The sequence below is a fragment of the Podarcis filfolensis genome (assembly GCF_964270895.1).
Source record: "Podarcis filfolensis genome assembly, chromosome: 4".
Classification (NCBI taxonomy): Eukaryota; Metazoa; Chordata; class Lepidosauria; order Squamata; family Lacertidae; genus Podarcis; species Podarcis filfolensis.
Genome location: NC_139607.1, coordinates 44,788,740 through 44,810,520, shown reverse-complemented (window position 1 = coordinate 44,810,520; position 21,781 = coordinate 44,788,740). Strand labels below are relative to the sequence as shown.

At 39.0% G+C, this 21,781-nt stretch overlaps 1 protein-coding gene across 20 annotated transcripts in view; it reads left to right on the top strand.

The window, feature by feature from the left end:
• Positions 1-21,781, top strand: part of DMD (dystrophin) — a 953,416-nt gene that overhangs the window by 652,766 nt on the left and 278,869 nt on the right. For all 20 annotated transcript variants that reach the window (XM_083612216.1, XM_083612211.1, XM_083612219.1 and 17 more), the window contains 2 exons: positions 2,607-2,715; positions 15,908-16,146. In XM_083612216.1, the coding sequence (XP_083468342.1) occupies positions 2,607-2,715; positions 15,908-16,146 (348 nt within the window). The remainder of the gene's footprint in view (positions 1-2,606; positions 2,716-15,907; positions 16,147-21,781) is intronic.

Here is a 21,781-nt window from a genome sequence, read left to right as displayed (position 1 = left end):
TAGACTAAAGAGTACAGTATGCTCAAAAGCCATGTTTCTTATATATGTTGAAGCTTATTTCAAGAAATACAGATAATATTAAATAATTCTACTGGTAGACTATTGCCAGTAACATGGTATTTTCCTTGGAATAAATTTGGCATACTTATTAGGCAGTGTTGCACAGTTTGACCCTGAAAAATGAAAAAGATGGAACACTTCTTGCAGCACTTGTTGCAAGGCCTAGCATCTGTAATTGGCAGGGTCGGGTACCTGTTGAGTCAAGAAGGCAGGTTATCATTTCAAAGATCAGAAGCAACTACCACTGCTCCCTATCCCATCTTATCTTGTACAGAAGCCTACCTGAATGCTTATGGCAATGGGCAAATGGACACACTGGGGAAAGGAGTGAGCACATCATCCTAGTCTGCATCTCACATCTTGCTACTTATTAGCACTAGTTTTGTTCCATCACTTCTCACAGAAGCCTGGTTAGATGATCTTAGCCCATGCATCTCAAATGTGCACATCAGAGCTTAGAGGTTTAGGCAACGCCTGGATTGAGTGACTGGTATTCAGTGGCCATTGATTGGGGTCTCTGTGTATGAGTGTGGGGCATGCAAGTCACTGCTTCATCTCTCCCTACTAGGTCCTATGGCTCCAGATGTGCTTAGTACAGATTGCTAGATGTAAACGAAGGCACCAGGCCACACACAGCAGTGGATGGGAGCTCCAAGACAGTATTTCAATGGATACCAGAACAAGCATACTCATTCACATGCATATCCTAATTCTGTTTTCTCACAATTAAAACATGCTTGAGGGTGTAGAAGATTCAATGTTATCAATAGCTGATGAATTTTGTGTCTCCTCATACTATTAATCTGTACTCTCCCTAGAGACCTAGAGATGTAACGTTAGACTATTTTGCCTCTTTTCATTTGACAAATGTTCTGTGACATTGGGGAGGTGGTAATTCTGTATTGATTTACTATGGATGTTTGTATGTGATGCCAATAAAAGGTTTGATAATGATGATTAATCTGTACCATAAGAATGCAGTACCTGAACACTATAATTCAAATGGCATATTTAGTGCTACTGTTCTGTCAGATGACAAAATAGTAGCCTAGATTTCTTCACTGTTCTTCCTTCATATGTTTGAAAATTCTTTGTTCCTCAATAAATGAGTTGAACTGTAATAAAATGAGGAAAAATGGGTCCCACAATACTTAGCACAGGAGGTAAGATATTTAGATCTTGTTGCAAAAAGTAATTGATAAGGGCAAACAGAAAAGAGGGCAGTCAAATCTGCCAGTTCCCATTTCCTCAAATAAGTACTGTAAATTGACAACATTATGAGAAGTTTTCAGCTACACATACATTCAGTCATCCTCAATGTCTTAGCTACTTTAAAAAAATATTTTTAGTTGGGGAACAACACTGTTTTCAGAATTTAGACTATCTGTTTTCACCACGTGTCAAATTGTGTTTAAAATACCGTATATTACATGTGAACGTTGGCTACTGCCACTCTGTTTGGGGATATAATAATATGTTTGATAAAAGAGTCTGTGGGGATATTATCTCCTCTTTCTTGCTTACTTACAAAAGGCACTGAATTTCAAAGATATACAGGATCCCTGTTTTGCAGTCCTTTTGAAGCTACATTTGTCTCCAGTGGGGACTGAATGGTTAGCTTAGTAATCTATCTATCATCTATCTATCTATCTATCTATCTATCTATATCCCTGGATTTTGTTTTTGTTTTTTAATAAAATTATTACTAGGGGTAGAGTGATCAATTTTATTTGGGACTACAACATTTATATGGGACGCGGGTGGGACTGTGAGTTAAACCACAGAGCCTAGGACTTGCCGATCAGAAGGTCGGCAGTTTGAATCCCCACGATGGAGTGAGCTCCCGTTGCTCAGTCCCTGCTCCTGCCAACTTAGCAGTTCGAAAGCACATCAGAGTGCAAGTAGATAAATAGGTACCGCTTCGGCAGGAAGGTAAAGGGTGTTTCCATGCGCTGCTCTGGTTCACCAGAAGCGGCTTAGTCATGCTAGCCACATGACCCGGAAGTTGTACGCCGGCTCCCTCGGCCAATAAAGTGAGTTGAGCACCACAACCCCAGAGTCGGCCATGACTGGACCTAATGGTCAGGGGTCCCTTTACCTTTACAACATTTATACCCTCCTGAGCCATGATCAAGATGGAAATCTCCTTTCCTGTGCTACAATTAGTTTTTGAGGGGAAACTTCCATTGACATCAATTGAAGTATTGCCAATTTATTATTTTTTAAACCAGAAGTGGTTGCTAACCACACAAATGGAGTAATGTTTGGCCTGCAAGGGAACTACATGTTATGTTATTGGAACTTCCTCTACCTGCTTTAATAATGCCCACGATTCTTCTCCCATTTCCCAGCACAGAGCAGTTCAGATTACTCCCAAGTCAAGATATGCTTTAAATTTAAATTTAAATTTTCCAATTTTCTGCTTCATTATCATATGTGCTGTTTTAACAGAATGGCATATAATATAAAAAGCTGTGCTGTACACAAGATACTCTTTCATCCCAGGTCTTTATGAAATGTTTAATATATCTGTCTTCCCATTTCAGAGAAAATTAGAAGATTTAAATACTGACTGGAAAGCAGTAAACCATTTAATACAAGTGTTGAAAGGAAAGCCAGTGTCTGGGCCCTCAGGAATTGTATCATCTGCTGTTGGTAAGTACTTTGATGTTTCAGTAATCTTCAAAGTTTATATGTAAATGTTAAAATGAAGGTATATTTCTAACACTGGTGAGAAAGCTGTTGCTGAAAGCCATACAAAGAACATTGATATTTATTATTTTCTATGGCTGCTCTATTGGCCTATTGAAGGAATATTCACACTACAAAGGCATAGTGATTTGAAACTAAGTTCAGTTGTCATGGCTTTCCTCCAAGGATGTTTAGAATCATACTTTGAGGAGGGTGTTGAAAATACTTGACATTTGTTTTCTAGGAAGGAAGAATAGCTATTGAATTAGTATTACTTCATCTGTGGTGCAGATATACCCTAAGACAAAGTACAGTGGTACCTCTGGTTATGAACTTAATTCGTTCCAGAGGTCCGTTCTTAACCTGAGGTACCACTTTACCTAACGGGGCCTCCCGCTGCCACTGCACCGCCAACACGCGATTTCTGTTCTCATCCTGGGGCAAAGTTCTTAACCCGAGGTACTACTTCTGGGTTAGCGGAGTCTGTAACCCAAAGTGTTTGTAACCCGAGGTACCACTGTAATGGAATTATTAAATTTAGTTCATAAATTGATTTATAGGTTGTGCTGGATAAGAGCTTTTTTAAAAGAAGGCTACTTCCTAGTATATGTGCTAGATGAAAGTTGAAAGATAAGTTGGGAATTAAATTTTCATTCAATTTGATGTTGCAGTTCAGTAATGGCTTGATTGCTTTTACCTCCATTCTGTTTTTTTTGCATATGGGCTCATCCACATGTCTGCTTGTCCCATGCTTTCTAACCACAGGTCTGAGAGGTTTTTCACTTGCCCTGCTGCATTCCCAGGAAAACCCTGCTGTTTACTTCTGAATCATAGCAAATGTCAATAGGGTTTTCTGTGGACGGATGTTCTGATTCAGACATTGTGTCTCTTGGAATAATAATTGGTTAATATATTCCTTAAGATACTACTTTTCTAATCTAAACCATGTTTATTTCTTAGTATGCATCTTTTATTTTAGTGAGATTTGATAACTGTTCCTAGGTCTGAGGCTTATAATTGAAAGGCAATTTGATGGTATTGAGCTTAATATTGTCCTAGCTCACACATTTGTTTAAGGATTTCTTGTACGTGGAAAGAGCAGTACAACTATTCCTAATGTCCCATAGCAGTAGCATACCCTCCAGCATAATAAACAGAAACCATTTTTCTCACTAGGACAATCTTATCTGGCTGAATGCTATTTCAAAAGTCTCAGCACATGCACAAGGTTCCCATTTCAGTCACCAGTACTTTGAATTAAAGGATTTTAGGAAGACCTCCGTCCAAGATTTTGGAGAATCATTGTCCAATGGAAATTGTACCAGCTAGCAGTTTGACATTTAAAATATGAATTTCTGTAAACTTCACTAACCAAAGATTCCACTTGAATATCAGTAATAGAAATCACACTGTAATTATGAAGGCAGGGCAGGCTTTCATTTTATTTTTGGGAAAACTAATGTGTCAACTTAAGAATAGATTTTACATTACACTGATGATCTTATTGACACTGAGAATACAAACTGCTTGGAAAACTGATTATGAGAAATGGCTCCCTATGTGGTTCATGTAATTTTAACTGTGCAAGCAGAACTCCAGGAAAATATTTTTCCTGCTATGTTTAAAAGTTATTGAACCACATAGGAAACTGTATCACAGAAAACAATTTTCCAGGTGGTTACAAGTCCAAACTGGCTATATTTTTGATGGCAACCATGAACAGTCCCTCTTCTTCATACGTGCATTCACTCAGGTGAGCACCCATACGTAACAGGGTGGAACTTCATTCCACCAGTGGAATGGGTGGAACTTCATTCCACCAGTGCTTTATTGGAGTAACTCTCTACCTAGTCTATATATGTAGTCTGTAAACATATATCTGGGATTAAGCTTCATTAAATAGTAGAACGTACTTCTGAGTAAACATATTTAGGATTGCATTCTGAGGAACTTTCCAATTACATTTCTGGAAGTGTTTTCGGTAATTAACAATATTTATGGCAGATGTTCCTCTTGATGCATTCAAGAAGTAGATTAGGATATAAGGAGCAGGTTTTGTCAAGGAATATTTAGAAGTTTATGTTCACCTGCTGGAAGCATTGAAGTTTCAACAATTTGGACAGAAAACCTAAGGACCTGCCCTAAAAGAGGGAGTCTACAACTGAAGAAGGGGTCTACAGTCGTCTGGCAAGAATCGTTGTCCTTTCTAGTTCTCAGGAAACAGATGCAGCTGGGTAGTATTTTCAACTGAACAAGAATCAAGACCAGACTGAACCTTCTTTTCTGCCTGACTGCCAGAGGCCTATTTAGGTTTGGTCTGTTAACTGATTTTGTATCACGTTCCACATGCCCATGTGTTATCATCCAAGGACAGACTTAAGTCAGAGTCTTGCAGTAAGACTTCATAACAACCTCCTCTTTTCAGATGTCTTCAAATCTTACAAAACTGAATGAATGACCTCATGTTTACATTAGCCATTCAGTGAAACACTGGCCATTAGGCACTCATAAAGTACCATAACTATGGAGTATCATATATATGGCAAAAATGAAAAAAATTGCTGAGCTTTGCACAGCAGTACTATTGGAATTTATCACTTTCTGGAATTTCAAACTATATAGCCTATGACTGTCCAGCTCAAATCAAATGGATCTGGGAAGTCATCCTTAGTAATATTTGTGTAGGAAATTCATGCTATGTGTAGCAGTCCTGACAATGTTTTAGATCGTCTAAGGAAATTAAGATCCCGGGGGAGAGATTTTCAGATAATTCATTGGGGAGGCAAGTTTCATGACACACATGCTTAACAAATACATTATAGTACAAAACTGAATTTAGTGGTTTGATTTGAAGAATTTTCAAGGTCAAGACCCTGTTTCAAGAGAAGTTTTATTTTCAAGACAGTTGACATCGGACACAAAATGAAAGACAAACTCACCTAATAAAAAGACAAAGAGTTCAGACTAACACAGCTACTCTTTTGGAATCTATCTAATAAAGCTTTCAGATTCAATTTACTCTCTGCATATAGCTTGAGGAATCTCTGGAGGTCATTCACAGCGTGTGCTTCAACACCAACAGGGAGAAATAATGAAAAGGACTTGGATAAAAAGCTGACACTATGCCTTCAAAATTGCATGAATAAAAGCATAATACGCTAGTTAATGGTTGAAATTCTCTGTGTTTTATAAGATTTTCTCTCTCAGTCTCTGTCTTAATGCATGGATTTGTTACAGTACTAGCTTAGTGAATAAACACGAAAATAAAACATGTAAGCCGGAAGTCTGATTTAAACCAGTAGAAAGTATGTTGGCACTTAGTATTTAACTTATCCTGTTGCACTCCAAACACTTGGGATTAATTCCTGCAATACATATACACAATTATGCTTTATATGAGGAATATTTGTGACCTTTCGCTAGTATTAAGAGTATTCTTTAGTGTGCAGATCTGAACATATTTTGCCCCAATCTAGAAATAGCCTCACACAATGACATCTAGTTAGCCACCTTGGAAAGCAGATGAACATTTGCACCTGTATGACGTTGTAAGACGGGCAGAAAGGTTCACTCCTAATCACAGACGGCCACATGAATGTGTGTATGAAAGAGAAAGACTGTGGGGTATCACTACCCGCTTTTGCACTGACTCTGCCTACCACCGGCATGCAGCCCCCAGAAGTTTAGCTGCAAGGAATTGTGTGGTTCTCTGGATGACTCCAATTTCTCTATCATAGCATATGCAAAATAATAGTCTTAACAATAATAGACCAAAAAAAAGTCTATAATTTAAAAATATAGTTCCCCAACATTTTATTTTATACATAGGAGGTTTGCTTGTATTGAATATTTTCTACCATTATTATTGTTGTTGTTATTGTAATTGTTATTATTATTATATTTATAGAATTCATGTACCGCCCTATGCTATACCCAGAGGTCTCAGGGCGGTTCACAGAACAAAATAATAATATAAAACCACAAAATACATAATCAAAATAAAAACAACAACCTAGTCTTTATTTAGATGCTAACAGGTAACTTGTGCAAGCAAAATCAATGGTCCAGATCTGATAAAGCTAGAAAATCGGAAAGACACGGCGTTGTTTTAGAGACTATTTTGTAATGATATCAAAATGAATTTTTGCACTGAGCTATGACACAAGGTTCTCAAGCAGCAGTCACTTTTGGAGGAGAGATCAGGGTGAGCTGATCAATCATCTTTAGCATGGCCTCAGGAAAGTTTCACAGGGGCTGCCACAATAACAGTAACTTACAGGAGACTGGAATTTGAGACAGTTTATCTTTCAGGAAGATTTTGAATGGAGTAATACGTCCTGGCTGTGTGAACTTTATTAATGGGACTCCAGATTAGAAAGATAAAGTATAATCTTTAATCAGTGTCAAGGCTACTACTTAATCAGTGTCAGTGCCTGCTAAAGCCACAGCTGTAAATGGGTACAGATACGAATTTTTTGGGCATCAGAGATGAAGCAGCCAACTGACTGTTTTTAAAGCCAGTTCTTCTGCAATGTTTTATCTCTAAACATTTATCTCTAAATGCCTTTATCTCTAAAACTTCTCTCATCAGCATTTTAATCATGAATATGTATTGCGTTTTCAAGATAATTCAGCTATTATTGCTTTTGCAGAGCTTTCAGCTATTGAAATTGAGATTATGTCTTTTAAAGTTCACACCCATTTTATGTATTCAGAAACATACTTTTAAGATGCAGTGCAAAAGACTGGAAACAAGAATGGTTCCAGTGTGGAAAATTACTTTATTCTTTGTGAAAAGCAGACCCAGAGTTTTGGATGTAGGTATTCTTTCCTTCCCAGCACCCTTGATGCATGCAGGACCACAACCAGGAGCGACTTGTTTGTGGACACTGGTTTTATGCAAGGATGGTTTGCATGTGAGAGTGTTTAAGCCAGTTTATCTTTTCTCATAACAGCTAAACTGAAATAGGTATGAGAACAAGGAAGAGAAAAAATGTGCTTAGCTTTTTAAAACCCACCTTCATACTTCTTCCACTAGTTCTGTTCAAATCACTTAATATACATGCAGAACTTGCCTTTGGTTTTCTGATTTGTGGCACACCCGCCATAATTTGATTCTTGGGATTCAAGTTTACAAGTTCATAGCAGGGGTGCCTAATTCATGGCCTGAGGGGCCATATATGTTCCCTAAGGAGTTTTTGCTGATCCTCCAATTCCCCTAATAATTTGACTGCTGGATCTGCAATTGGGGGGGGGGGTAAAAAAATGCCGAACAGAAGTTGGCGCTGTTTGAACTTCCCATAATGATTTTTAGCAATAATATCTCTTTCTCTGGCTTGCAAGCAATTCACATCCTCCTTACACTTGCTAGAGCTTGTGGCCAGAGGGTTGTGATGCACACATAAATCCTAGTAGCAGGGAAGTCCCTGGGCTCACACCACCCTTAACTGAGCAAGAACTGAGGGAGGAGGAGAGATGACTACTATCTAATAGGTGATGTTGAGGAGTCAAACTGGGAACCTTTAGATCTGAGAACAGTTGCCCCATCTCATAGGCCATTAAACTGCAAGACAGCATTGTATCCTCAGGTCCTGGACTAAGCTTACCTAACCTCCTGGACAGAAAAGACTACAAGAGAGCCTTCTGTTCATCTAAGCCTTGCTCAAGAGACAAGAGGCGTATCCACGCCATACATTGAAAGCACTTTTATGCCACTTCAAGGGTAATAGAGAATCCTGAGAACTGTAGCTTGTTACCTTACAAATGTAAGGTTCGCACTTCGGCAGAGCTAACCAGCTGCAAAAATATAAGATGGGGGACACCTTGTTTGCCAGCAGTACATGCAAAAAAGCCCTAGGGGTTCTTAGTAGACCACAAGCTTAATGTGAGTCAATAGTGTGATGCAGCTGCAAAAAACCTAGTGCTATTCTAGGCTGCATCAACAGAAGTATAGTGTCTGGATTAAGGAAAATCATAGTACCACTCTATTCTGCCTTGGTCAGACCACACCTGTAGTACTGTGTCCAGTTCTGGGTGCTGCAATTTAAGAAGGATATTGACAAGCTGGAGAGTATGCAGAGGATGGTGACCAGGATGATCAAGAGTCTGGAAACCAAGCCTTATGAGGAATTGTTGAGGGTATTGGGTATGTTCAGACTGGTAAAGAGGAGTCTTAGAGGAGATATGATATCCTTCTTCAAATATCCAAAGGGCTGTCACAAGGAAGATGGAGCAAGATTGTTTTCTCCTGCTCTAGCGACTAGAACCTGAACCAATGGCTTCAAGTTACAAAAAAGCAGATTCTGACTAAACATCAGGAAGAACTTTCAACAATAATAGCTGATCAACAGTGGAACAGACTCCTTAAGGAGGTGGTGGACTCTCCTTCATTGAGGTTTTAAGCAGAACTTGGATGGTCATCTTTCATGTCTGCTTTATTTGAGATTCCTGCATTGCAGGGGGTTGGACTAAATGACTCTGGTGGATCCCTTCCAATGCTACAGTTCTATGATTCTAAGAAGACAGCATAGATAGGGACGAAACTGTCATCAATTTTCATAAAAAGAATTAATTCAGCTGTTGACATAAATCAAAGCATCTATTTAAACATATTTTATTTTTTAAGAGAACCCATTTTGGCTTAGTTATTTACTGCTCCCAACCCCTCCACATGAACTCTGTTCTTACCTGCAATTGGCTAGACTTTTCCACCTTTACTGTAACAAGGAATGATCCCTGTGGAGCTAACAGTTGTGTTGTGCTGGGAAACAGCTGTCAGAAGCTACCCCTATTCATCTTCCACCTTCATCTCTGCAGTTGGATATGTCATGACTGCATCTCAGCCAGCGTTCATTGACCCAGAAAGGCAAGTTCAAACTAAATCCTCTGCTTACTAGCAGAACACATTGGGTAAATTTGGCATGCTCATGTTTTGCTTCAACCTAACAGTTTCAGGTTGCAGTGGGAGAAGGTCTTACTTGGTACATGTGCAGGCATTTTAATGTAACATATTAAAAAAAATGAAACAATTCCACACATGTAGTTCTAAACATTATCCATAGGAAATTTGTCAAGCTCTACATCTTACTCACACTGCAATGACATGGAAAGGCTTAAATTATCTAGTTCATGAAAAATAACAGCTCAAACTTAGTCTTCACTGACCTCATTTAATGCTGTATTCCCATAGCTTCCATGCTGTGATGAAATATCTTTTAGACATTTCTCTTTGGAACAGAGAAAGGTTAACATGATTATGTTGTCTATAAGAGAGATGTTTCAGCTTCTGCAAATGTTTTATTTTTGGATATAAAGAGATGAGAAATGATTTATACAAAAATTTTACATCAAAATTAATTTTAACTGATTTGATATATCATGAAAGACTAGTCTTTAAAGGACTGCTCATGTTTCATGGTTCTTAATGCTGTCAAGGCAGCATTCCTAGGAAGAGGCAACCAGAGATCAAGTTGGACTTAGGATATCAAAAATGGATTAAAAAGAGCTTTTTCATCACATCAAAATATCTTCCCCCAAAGAGGGTGCTGCTACTGCTGCAGTTAGCAGTCAAAGCTGGAAAAATATGCTTTTTCTGGGCATCCAGAACCATGGCTAGCACCATTCCAAGCTGTGATCCTGAAGTGACTGTGGTCCCATCAGATCAGGAGCATTACCTCTTCCACGGTTGACTGTATCATACACCACAACATCTCCATATTATCCTAATTAAGTTTCAGCACGTCATCTCTAGGCATCCCATTAAAAAAAGGGTAAAAAGGGAAAAAATCTCAGGCACAGGTTCAGATAATCCACTGCAACACCTGGATCTAATGTAAAGGCACTTACTCTGAAGTACTTGCTAACCCTTCCCAGTGTGTATCTTCATGGGACAGACACCAGCTCTTCTCCCTTTAGTATTAAACTCAGTGAGCTCATTCATTCCCCCTCTGCTTCCCAAATGCCAAACCATCAGCATGTTGCTGTTTGGGAAGCACTACTCAAAGCACTAACGCCTGAAGATCAGCTGGTTGACACTCGTCAAAGTGCAGCAATTTGCACGGTGCTTCCCAAACACCTGACAAAATTATGATGTCAGATGATGGATCAGTGGTTGGTCCCTCTCACCTGTCAAAATTTTGCCCCAGGCAGCCAGATACAGATGTAGCTTGCGGGGCCAAAACAGTTGCCTACTCCTGGTTTAGAGTTTTTAACTAATTGTATATACACAGTTTATATATATATATTTAAGGAATTTGTATTGTAACTGTAAGTCACTATAAACCTTTTTACTTTTAAAATATGCAGAAGCCTAATGGCAAAATCATTTGCTTATTCAATTTAATCAATACATTGGAATGCATTAAAATAATCTGTTCATGTAGTTTCTTGAATAGACAGGTTATTTGTCTAAGTGAAGATGTATGATGAAGTACAAAATATATTTAAATGAAAAATAATCAATTGTAGCACTTTTGTCTAAAGCTCTGGCTGTTCATCCATCAGGCAAGCTGCTGTTGGCCTGAAGGAGTTTCCTAGCTGTTAAATGTAACTTGAAATATGTGGGTAGAAAGGAATTGATATGATGATTTGGGAGCTATTCTATCAAGAAAGTGTGTTGATTTGTATAAAATAAAAAGTAAAACACTGAGGTGGAGGAGAAATAAAAATGGGAAATTAGATGGAATCAGCATTAAAGCTACTGACTTTTCAAAAGTGATTTTTTAAACAACAAAAAAGAAGTATTTGTAATTGTATTTGTAATTTGTAATTGATTTGTAATTGTATGCAGCATCCAAAACCTAGAAATCAGCATTAATGTTTTTCCCCCTGCCCCTGGATTTCAGGATAAAACAAATTCACTCTTACCCTAAATCTACCCATCCCTTTGTTGCTCACTCCTTGACATTAATGTATAAAACATATTAGTCATAAGACTTTATTCCAAAGCATCCAACCTCTGTCTTTAAGGTGGCTAATCTGATGGTAAATGAAATGAGATGACATTTTGGAATTGCTACCATAAATTGTAACTGATGTGTGAAATGAAAAAATTATCTATTGTGGAAAGGAATGGCAGTCATTGTGCAGACAATCTTATCTTTTTCTCTGGGAGAGTAGGTACAAAAATTCACCACAGGTAAACTCCTTGTAGGCAAAATATAAAAATCAAGATTCTGAAAGGCACTGTGTTGGTTCTTTTTGTTGTAAGCAGAAGTAGGTACTACTGAAAGTTTGAGAATTAAAGAAAATAGTTTTCAAATTGCTTGTTTTAGTTTGCAGAGATATGTCTAACTAATTTTGCATATGCATTTTAATTTTTATAACCTTATATTGTCCTCAGAGGACTTGTCTGGTGTGTGCTGCAACAAAGTAGGTAAGGGTTGCTTTCTAGCTGTGCTTTGAAGACTGAACTTTGTGAATTTCAAAATTGGCTCAGGTGGTACACAGTTTAACTTTATTAAATCAGAGCCAATAAACAGAGAGGCTTAGAAGGTGATTGTATCCTACATCTATTTATGTGAAAGTGTGTGTGAATTAATAAGTGGATTATGTGGAGCTTTAGGATAATAGCACAAGATATTTCATTTAACTTCCCTTGGCCTAAGTGCTATTTACTGAACCTAACTTGAGTTTGGCTATTAGTACTTACTGCTGTTATTTTTTAGTATGCTATATTAAGATTACGTTTTCTCATGTATATTTCTAGTAAAATAAACTGCTACATTCAAAAGACAGGTCATCAGGGCAGGCACTACCATTAGGCAGATTGAGGCAGCTGGAGTGTGTGTATGTGGGTGAGCAGCAATGGTAGCCCCTCCCTGCCATTCCTTCCTGTTCAATAACAGAAGAGAATAGCTTTGCACCCTTTAAGCTGGGTTGATGCCCTCAGTGTGGTGGTGGCTATTCTTCCATTGCCAGTACAGTGGTACCTCGGTTTACGAACTTAATCCGTTCCAGAAGTGCATTCTTGAACAGAAACTGTTCTTAAACTGAGGCGTGCTTTCCCTAATGAGGCCTCCTGCCGCTGGTGCCCTTCCACCATTTGGATTCCGTTCTTCGACCAAGGTAAAGTTCACAGATTGGGACACTGCTTCCTGTTTTGCTGAGTTCGTAAACCGAATGGTTCTTAAACCGGGCTGTTCTTAAACCGAGGTACCACTGTATTAAAGTAAGAATCAGCTTTCCAATCCAGTCGCAGAATGGAAAGGGGTGTCACCTTGTTCCTTGTTCCTTGTCTCATGTAGCAAAATATTTTGAGCCAGTTCTTCAGGACACAACAAATTGGTGAATTCAATCTAACATATATGGTTCACATACTCCTTTCTTTTACTTTCTGCCTAGTTTTCTGAAAATGTGAGCTGTATTTTGTATATAAGCACATTGATTTCAATGTATTACTGCAAATATTCTTTAAAGGCTGTACAAGTTGGCAAAGCTGAAATCCGTGACATTTGATTCCATAGTTATGCTCATTATATAAGTGCACCATTTTTCATGAAGGAAAACAGCTGATATTCATTGTTTGTGGCTGTTACCAAAAAACCCCTCTCTTTTGTAGGCACAGGATAAATCTGCACATTTTCCAGCTGCATGTGTTGGTCTATACATGCAGAATATTTTAATGTCAATGTTTCGTACACCTGTGGGGAGATAGTACAGTGGTACCTTGGGTTACAAACACCTCGGGTTACAAACACTTCGGGCTGCAAACTCCGCTAACCCAGAAGTAGTACCTCTTGTTAAGGATTTTACCTCAGGATGAGAACAGAAATCATGCAGTGGCAGCGGGAGGCCCCATAAGCTAAAGTGGTACCTCAGGTTAAGAACGGTTTCAGGTTATGAACGGACCTCCAGAATGAATTAAGTTCATAACCAGAGGCACCACTGTACTGGGTTGCAAGCATTCTTTGCCCACTATGTATTTAACCATGTGCCTGGAACTCATAGACAACCAGGACTTCCATGTGGACAACCTTGTGGAGGGGCCAGTCATTTCTTCCCCCATTCACTTTATAGAAGGCAAATTTTATTATTGCGCTACTAAGAGACTAGTCATCTGTGTATCTGTTGTGGCTAAGAAGAAGTGGGTTAAACTCACTATGTAAGGAAATGCAAGCTCTGGTAGCATCTAAGCAGGCTAATAAATAATCTTGCAGGATAGTAATTTTTGTGGGGTTATTTACACAGATATTCTATGTGTTTAGACTGGTGCATATAAATAACATTTACTCCCTGCAACCTATTATGCAAATTGTTTCTTAGCTATGCACATCTAGTACATTAATTGTTGAATTATATCCTAGATGCTTTGTGTCTGCTCGTAGCAGCTACCTCAAAAAGTTGGGAAAGGATCAACAGAAGCATCTTTTCAGCTTACCATTTGCTCATGGCAGGATAACTTTTGATGCTTTCTTCTAAGATAACAGGAGAGGTTGCCATGGAGACATTAGCAAACTGTTGTGTCCTAATGTAGCTGGTTTTGTTGCTCCACATCTGGTCGATTAATATGCAGCCAGTAGTTCCAAGGTTTTTTTTGAACTTGGTTTTTATAGTTTTTTTCTACCAAGTCTTGAATCCAATATATATTAAAGGAGGAAATGTAGCACTTAACATATAGAGATTACATTTAGCTAGAAAAAAATAGAAATTTCATTATAGGCAGCTAAAATAAATTTTAGTTTGCTGTCCTGCACATAGCTACCTGGTAGCTAGTGGTTGGCATCCATCTGTTTTGGGAGACGGTAGAGGAGTTGACTTCGCCTTTGGAGGTGAAGTAAATCTATTGGAAGATTACAGCATCTGCTGTGGCTATAGAGACTGATATGGGAGATACTGTACATGTTTTGTTGCAGCTGGGGCAGATGAAGGTGTCCAGTTGTCCTTCTGCAGATTCATCATGGTGTTTCTTCTTTCTGAGGTTTTATTTGTTTCCATGAGAATTACTCTGAGTGAAGTGTGGATACATTCAAATATCACCTTTGTCAGGAACTCACAAGGTGGCTTACACAAGCTTCAGCCCCCGCAACAACATTAGTTATAAGATAATAATATTTTCAGGATAATTGTAAGATAGAGTACAACACCCAAAATGCAAAATAAAACTGCTGTATCATGGGTTGTGGAAGGGCTGAAGAACCCCACCCAGTGGCGTAGCGTGGGGGATGCAGGGGGGCCGGCCGCACCGGGCGCAACATCTGGGGTTAGGGCAAATCCACAGGTTAGGGGGCGCAAATCCACGGGTTAGGGGGCGCAAATCCACGGGTTAGGGGGCGCAAATTACTTGCCTTGCCCCGGGTGCTGACAACCCACGCTACGCCACTGACCCCACCATTTTCACACTCCAAATTATATCCTTCCATTGCTTCTTTGCAGCAAGGTAACATGCCAGTGGTTGTTTCCTGCATACTTTTGTGTGTAACATGAGACTTGGAGTCCATGGCTAACAGCCTAGGAGTCATTGCTTACTAGCAGCTAATTAGTGTGGATTTTAGGTACCCTTAGTAAGGGGTGAGGTTATCAAGTCAGATCAAATTTATGGTCCTTCACCTTCCACTTTTAGCCCAGGCCCTGCCCATGACCCCCAAAGGGTTACTCAAAATGAATGTGGCACTGGGGCTGCAAAAGGTTACCCACTTTTGCCCTAAACGGTTTGGGTACAAGTTTTTTAAAGAACTGCCTTCACCCTGCCTGCATTTTAACATCATAAACAGAGCTCATTACTAGCTGGGGTCCAAAAAGACACATCATTACAGGATGTTAGGAAACCCCTAAAAGCCCACCTATTCTTGCTTGCTTTTTCCTGAGCTGTATCTTAATTTGTTGGATTGGATGTTTGCTTTGATGCTGTTGCTGGTTTTTATTAATGATTTTGTTGTTGTTGTTGTATTGGTTGTATTTTATTCTTTTGTTCTGTAAGCTGCCTTGGAAAGGTTTTTATCCTTGCAGGTGGCTTCCAAATATTTTACATTAAAAACAACAACAGATAAATACATATCAATGACTTTAAAGGAAAGAGAATACCCTTGGTGTCCACGGTTAACGTAGACATCACGTGAATTTGCTAAAATTATCATTATAGTGAATAACTATGTCAGTAAATTAAATTATTGATCTTAGCTTTTTTATTCAATGTCACTGCATTTTTCTTCCCTTTCAGTAACTTCTCCTGGCCAAACTGTTACTGTGGTAACGCAAACTCTGGTAACCAAGGAAACTACCATCTCCAAACAAGAAATGCCATCATCTTTGCTTCTGGAGGTGCCAGCCCTGGCTGAATTCAATAAGGCATGGGCAGACCTCACTGACTGGCTTTCTCTATTGGATCGAGTGATAAAATCCCAAATAGTGACTGTAGGCGATCTTGACGAAATCAATGACATGATCATCAAACAAAAGGTATGTGAAATATCTACATACTGAATTTTATGCCTGACAGAAATAGCTGCTACAAATGGAACAATTTAAACAGGAAGTATATTAGTATACATTGCACACATATTCTTCAGCAAATGAATTTTAAATGCGAATCTGTTCTGCTTTATACCAGTTTTCAAATGTATATGACAATTATTAAGATTTGCAGAGTGAAAATAAAGGTAAAAGATCAAAACAATGAGATCAGTCTATATATTGCCTTTACAGCGAACCAGTTACTTTGATATTTAGACATCAATATACTACTTTCTCAGAAGTCAGTAAATAGGTTGAGTATTACATGATGCAAGCAGAATAAACCAACATCTCTTTACCTTTTTATGTTAGAATATTTCTCTAAGAACTTTCTGAGAGGTTTGTATCCTGCTGTCATGCTATTACGAAAAGCTTCTCAATCCCCTTAAAGAAAAGAGCAGCTCATTAATGCAAGTGTTTTGTCAGCAAACTTTTAAAGTGCTACTTATCGTCGAAAACACACAAAAATGTGGAAATATAGAAGCATGGACAAAAACAAAACTTTAACTTCAGCAACTCTGGTGCAATAAAAGTAATTTGTTTATTATATAGCCTGAAAGTAATTACCTGCCTCCTAGATTTAACAGCGCTCAATATAAAATATCTAGCTTGCATGAGCAAAACTTTAAGTGCTTCACTTCCATTCCACTGATCCTTTCAAGAGTGCATCAGACTCTTTGTTATACAACATTGTCTCCTTCAAATGCAAATTCTAATTTAGTCTATTTAAGGCATGGGTTGTTTTTTAAAAAAAGTATATGTGTAACAAGCAATCAGAAAGTTGCTAATATACAATGAAATGTTTTTAATTAAGAGCTAGACCTTACTTGTATGAAAATGATGATCCTTTGGGTAAGAGTCTTAGACTTTAGGACCCGCCCCCTTACATAGATAGTGCTATGTTAGCACTGACTCTTTTCTGCTAAGGGCAACAATGCAAATGCTAAATATTATCTAAATGTGCAAACTTTTTTTAGTCTGGGTGAAAAACATGTGACCACCGACTTCCGGAGGCGGCGCGACCGGTAATGGCTGCCTTCTCCGAGTAAGGAGAAGGGAGCTCCGCTGTAAACGGGTCGTCCGCTACGGCGAAGCGGAGACCCATTCAGGAAAACCACAGGTGGCAGAAGCCTGTGGTCTCGGGACCCGGCGGGCGCCAGAAGCAGCCCCCAAAACGCTGAAGGGACCCCGTAAGGGGCTCCGGATCGCGGAGGGGGTAGCGGCGCTGTGGGTCGTTGCGCAAACAGCGAAGTGAAGCCGCGTTGCTGTTGCCGGTCAGCGCTGTCCTTTCTTCCTGCAACTTTTCTGAACTTTGGAAACTACAACCCGTGAGTAAATTTGGACATTGAAAACTTCCTGAAACTTTTGTCAACTTTCTGAAACTTTTTGAGAACTTTATGAAACTTTTAAAACTTTTTTAAAAAGTTGAAATCTGGCTGAAAACGGAGTGAGGATAAGCAGGAAGCCCATCTCCCGCTATACTGAACTTTAAGCAAAGAGCAGGAGGAGTGGAGACAAAAAGTTATGCGTTAACTAAATGCTGGCACCCTGTTAAAGCAGTTTTCTGAGTGAAAGACTTTGAGCTATTGACTTTTGCTGGTCATATTCGGGGTGCATTGATATCCTTCTTCTGTGGCACCAGTGGATTATAAAATAAATAAGAATCTCTGGTGCTGGAGCTGCCTGGATGAGCACCAGTTTGCAACTTTGGATACATTGAATTCAGGTTTTGAAACATTCTGAGTTGGAACTGGATACTTTGAAACTGTTGCAGTCAAGGCACTGTAAGAAACACTGTTTTGTTTTAAGTTTTACTCTGCTAAAAATAATACATTGTGGAGGCGATAGACATGGATTTAAATTTATAAGTCTAACTTGGATTTGATCTTTTCCCTGAAGACGTATTAAGCTCCCTCTAGAGGATTTTGGACTTACAGCAGTGACTTTGTTTTACTTTCCCTTTCCCGGCCTCTGTTTGACTATTGTATCTGGGACTCTGCTTTCTCATGGGAACAACTTGGATTGACCTTGGATTACAGATAACTTTGGAATGAGTGGCGCAAGGAGAAGAGGAAGGACTAAACAAACAACTCTAACTTTATCTGCAGCCTCACAGCGTAGATCTTCTGTGCCGGCCTTGCCTTCCACTTTGCCTCCAGACATAGAGGCGGCCTCCCTAATACAGGCAGGGGAGGGTGAGACAGAGGAGCTGCACCTGGGAGATATGGCTTCAGGGACAAGTAGCTCTGTCTTGGAGAAAATTTTGGAGAAACTGGAGGCTCTGGACAAGAAGGCTGATTTGCATACAGCTAAAATTGAACAGAACACAGAAAGCTTGAATAAGCTGACTGGACAAGTTGCACAGAATGCCCAGTCTATTGGAGAATTAAAGGAGGCTGTAGGTGAAAATCGTAAACTGGCTGAAGATACTAGTCAAAGATTGGAAGAACTTGAGAAAGAAGTAAGACCACTCAGCAAACAAGTTGGAGAACATCAGATTTACTTTTTGATGACAGAACTGCGAAACAGGGAGACCAACTTGAGGATACGGTCAATACCAGAGGTGGAAGAAGATAATTTTATTGAATTTCTAACTAAGGAATTTGCCAAGTTTTGGAAGTTAGAGGAAAAAGACTTTAAAATTGTATCTGCTTTCAGGCTTGGCAGAGTCAGAAGGACAGAGAAGCCCAGAGATTGTTTGATAACACTGAGATCAAAGGAGGAAAGGGACAAGATTTTGGGCCTGCACTACGAAAAGTCACTAGACATTTTGGGCAAGAGAATTGAAATCTACAAGGACATTCCTAAGCAGTTGCTGGACCTTAGATCTAACTACACGGAATTGGCAAGACTGTTGAGAAGCAACGCAATTATCTTCAGGTGGGAGTTTCCACAAGGATTATCCTTTACCTACAGAGGGAGAAAGATCAAAATCAAAACAGTGGAAGATAGAGACAAGTTTTTGGGAGCACACGGAGAAGACCTCCACAAAGGACTTGGATTGCCAGCGCCAGAACTTCCAGGGGAGCCCGCCCCCTCGGATCCTCAAGGACCGGAGAACAAGGTACCACCCCAGAAAGAATAACCAGACCTATCCAGGATGTCTCTGCAGCTTTTGAGCTGGAACATAAATGGCTGTAACAGTCCCGAAAAAAGGTCTAAAATTTTTCATATTTTAAAAAAGGAACAATTGGACATTATATGCTTACAAGAAACACATGTGATTAGGCTCCATAGAAAGGTGTTAATAAATAAAAGGCTTGGTCAAGAATTTATATCATCGGATACAGTTAAAAAGAGAGGTGTAGTGATCTATGCAAAAGAGAGCCTTTCACCAAAATTTCTCTTTAAAGATGAAAGTGGAAGAATCCTCGCAATAGAAGTACAGTATCAAGGAGAAAAAATTTTGATATTAGGAATTTATGCTCCAAATGAAGGAAAATCGGATTTTTATAAGAAGTTGCACGAGACCATGCTGGATTATCTGGATTACAACAACGTCATCATGATGGGGGACATGAACGGGGTCGTATCAACAAATATGGATAAGTCACAGAACCAGAACATTACTAAAGAGGGAAGACTACCTAAGACTTTTTTTGAAATGACTGACAATATGGACTGGGTTGACATCTGGAGAGTTAGAAACCCCCTGGGAAGAGAAGGAACATTCTTTTCTGAAGCTCAACTGACTTGGACACGAATCGACCAAATATGGATAACTAGAAGTCTGGCACCTAAGGTGAGGAAGGTGGAAATCTGCCCCAAAACATGCTCCGACCATAACGCCTTGAGAATGGATATGACATTGATCCCAATCGGCTCCTTTAGATGGAAGATGAATGATGGCCTGTTTAGAGACCAAAGAATTGTAAAGAAGGCCCAAAAAACCTTAAAGGACTATTTTGAGATTAATTTGAACACTACGGTGGAAAAAAGAACTATCTGGGATGCAAGTAAAGCTGTGATGAGAGGGTTCTTGATTCAACAGAATTCCTTAAAGAAAAGACTGCAAAATGAAAAGAAAGATAAAATTCTGGAAAGTATCAAAGAGTTGGAGAAGAAGTTAAGATCTAATCCGAAGTCCCAACCGATTCTGAGAGAAATTAAACTTTATCAGGCGCAATATTCCAAGCTGATAAATCAGGAAATAGAATGGAAGATTAAAACAATGAAACAAAAAACTTTTGAATCGGCAAATAAATGTGGGAAACTGCTAGCTTGGCAGTTGAAAAGGAGACAAAGATTAAATACAGTAACAAACTTAGAGGTTGAAGGAAGGAACATTCAGAACCCGGGAGAGATTAGAAAGTGCTTCCAGAGGTATTTTAAAAAGTTATATACTCAAGGGCCACAAGATGAAATAGAGATTACACAATTTTTGGAGAGAAATGGATTAGCAAAGCTGTCAGAAGAAAATAGAACAATTTTAAATGGCAAAATAACACGACAAGAGATTGAACAGGCCATCCTGAGTCTGAAACAGGGCAAATCACCAGGGCCAGATGGACTGACCTCTAACTACTATAAGACATTGAAGGATTATTTGATACAACCTTTGTTGGAGGTCAGTAATGAAATAATGGAGGGGAAGAAGGCGCCTGAATCGTGGAAAGAAGCATTTATCACATTGATTCCAAAGTCAGAAACTGAAAAGACACAACTCAAGAATTACCGTCCCATCTCCCTTTTAAATGTGGATTACAAAATATTTGCAGATGTTTTGGCACGAAGATTTAAGAAAGTTTTAAGTGAGATAATCCATAAAGACCAGGCAGGCTTTCTCCCGGGCAGACATATGTTTACTAACACAAGGAACATCATAGACATATTGGAACTTTTACAAACAAACATAAACACTAAAGCAGTTTTAATTTTTATAGACGCGGAGAAAGCCTTTGACAACATATCTTGGAAATTTATGAAGGGGAATTTAAAAGAAATGGGAGTGGGACGGGGGTTTGAGAACGGGATTGAGGCAATATATTCAGAACAAAAGGCTAAACTGATAGTTAACAATGTGGTTACAGAAGAGTTTAAAATTGAAAAAGGTACACGACAAGGCTGCCCGATTTCCCCATTACTGTTTATTTCGGTTCTGGAAGTGCTCCTGAATATGATTAGGGGGGACCGGTTGGTGGAAGGGATTCAGGTCGGAGCGAAACAATATAAACTTAAAGCTTTTGCAGATGACCTAGTTCTGACATTACAGGAGCCGGAGTCTAGTTTGAAAAGAGTACTACAACTGATTCAAAACTTTGGTCGAGTGGCAGGATTTAAGTTAAATAAGCAAAAAACTAAAGTTTTGGGGAAAAACGTGACAGATATTGAGTTGGAACAGCTTCAGAAAGAGACAGAACTAAATGTGGTTAAAAAAGTTAAATACCTAGGGGTAAACATAACAGCAAAAAATCTGAGTTTATTTAAAGATAATTATGAAAAATGTTGGTCAGAGATTAAGAGAGACTTGGATAGTTGGTCAAGACTAAAACTTTCTTTGTTAGGCCGAATAGCTGCCATCAAGATGAATGTATTGCCAAAAATGTTATTTTTGTTTCAGACACTGCAGATTGTAGACAAG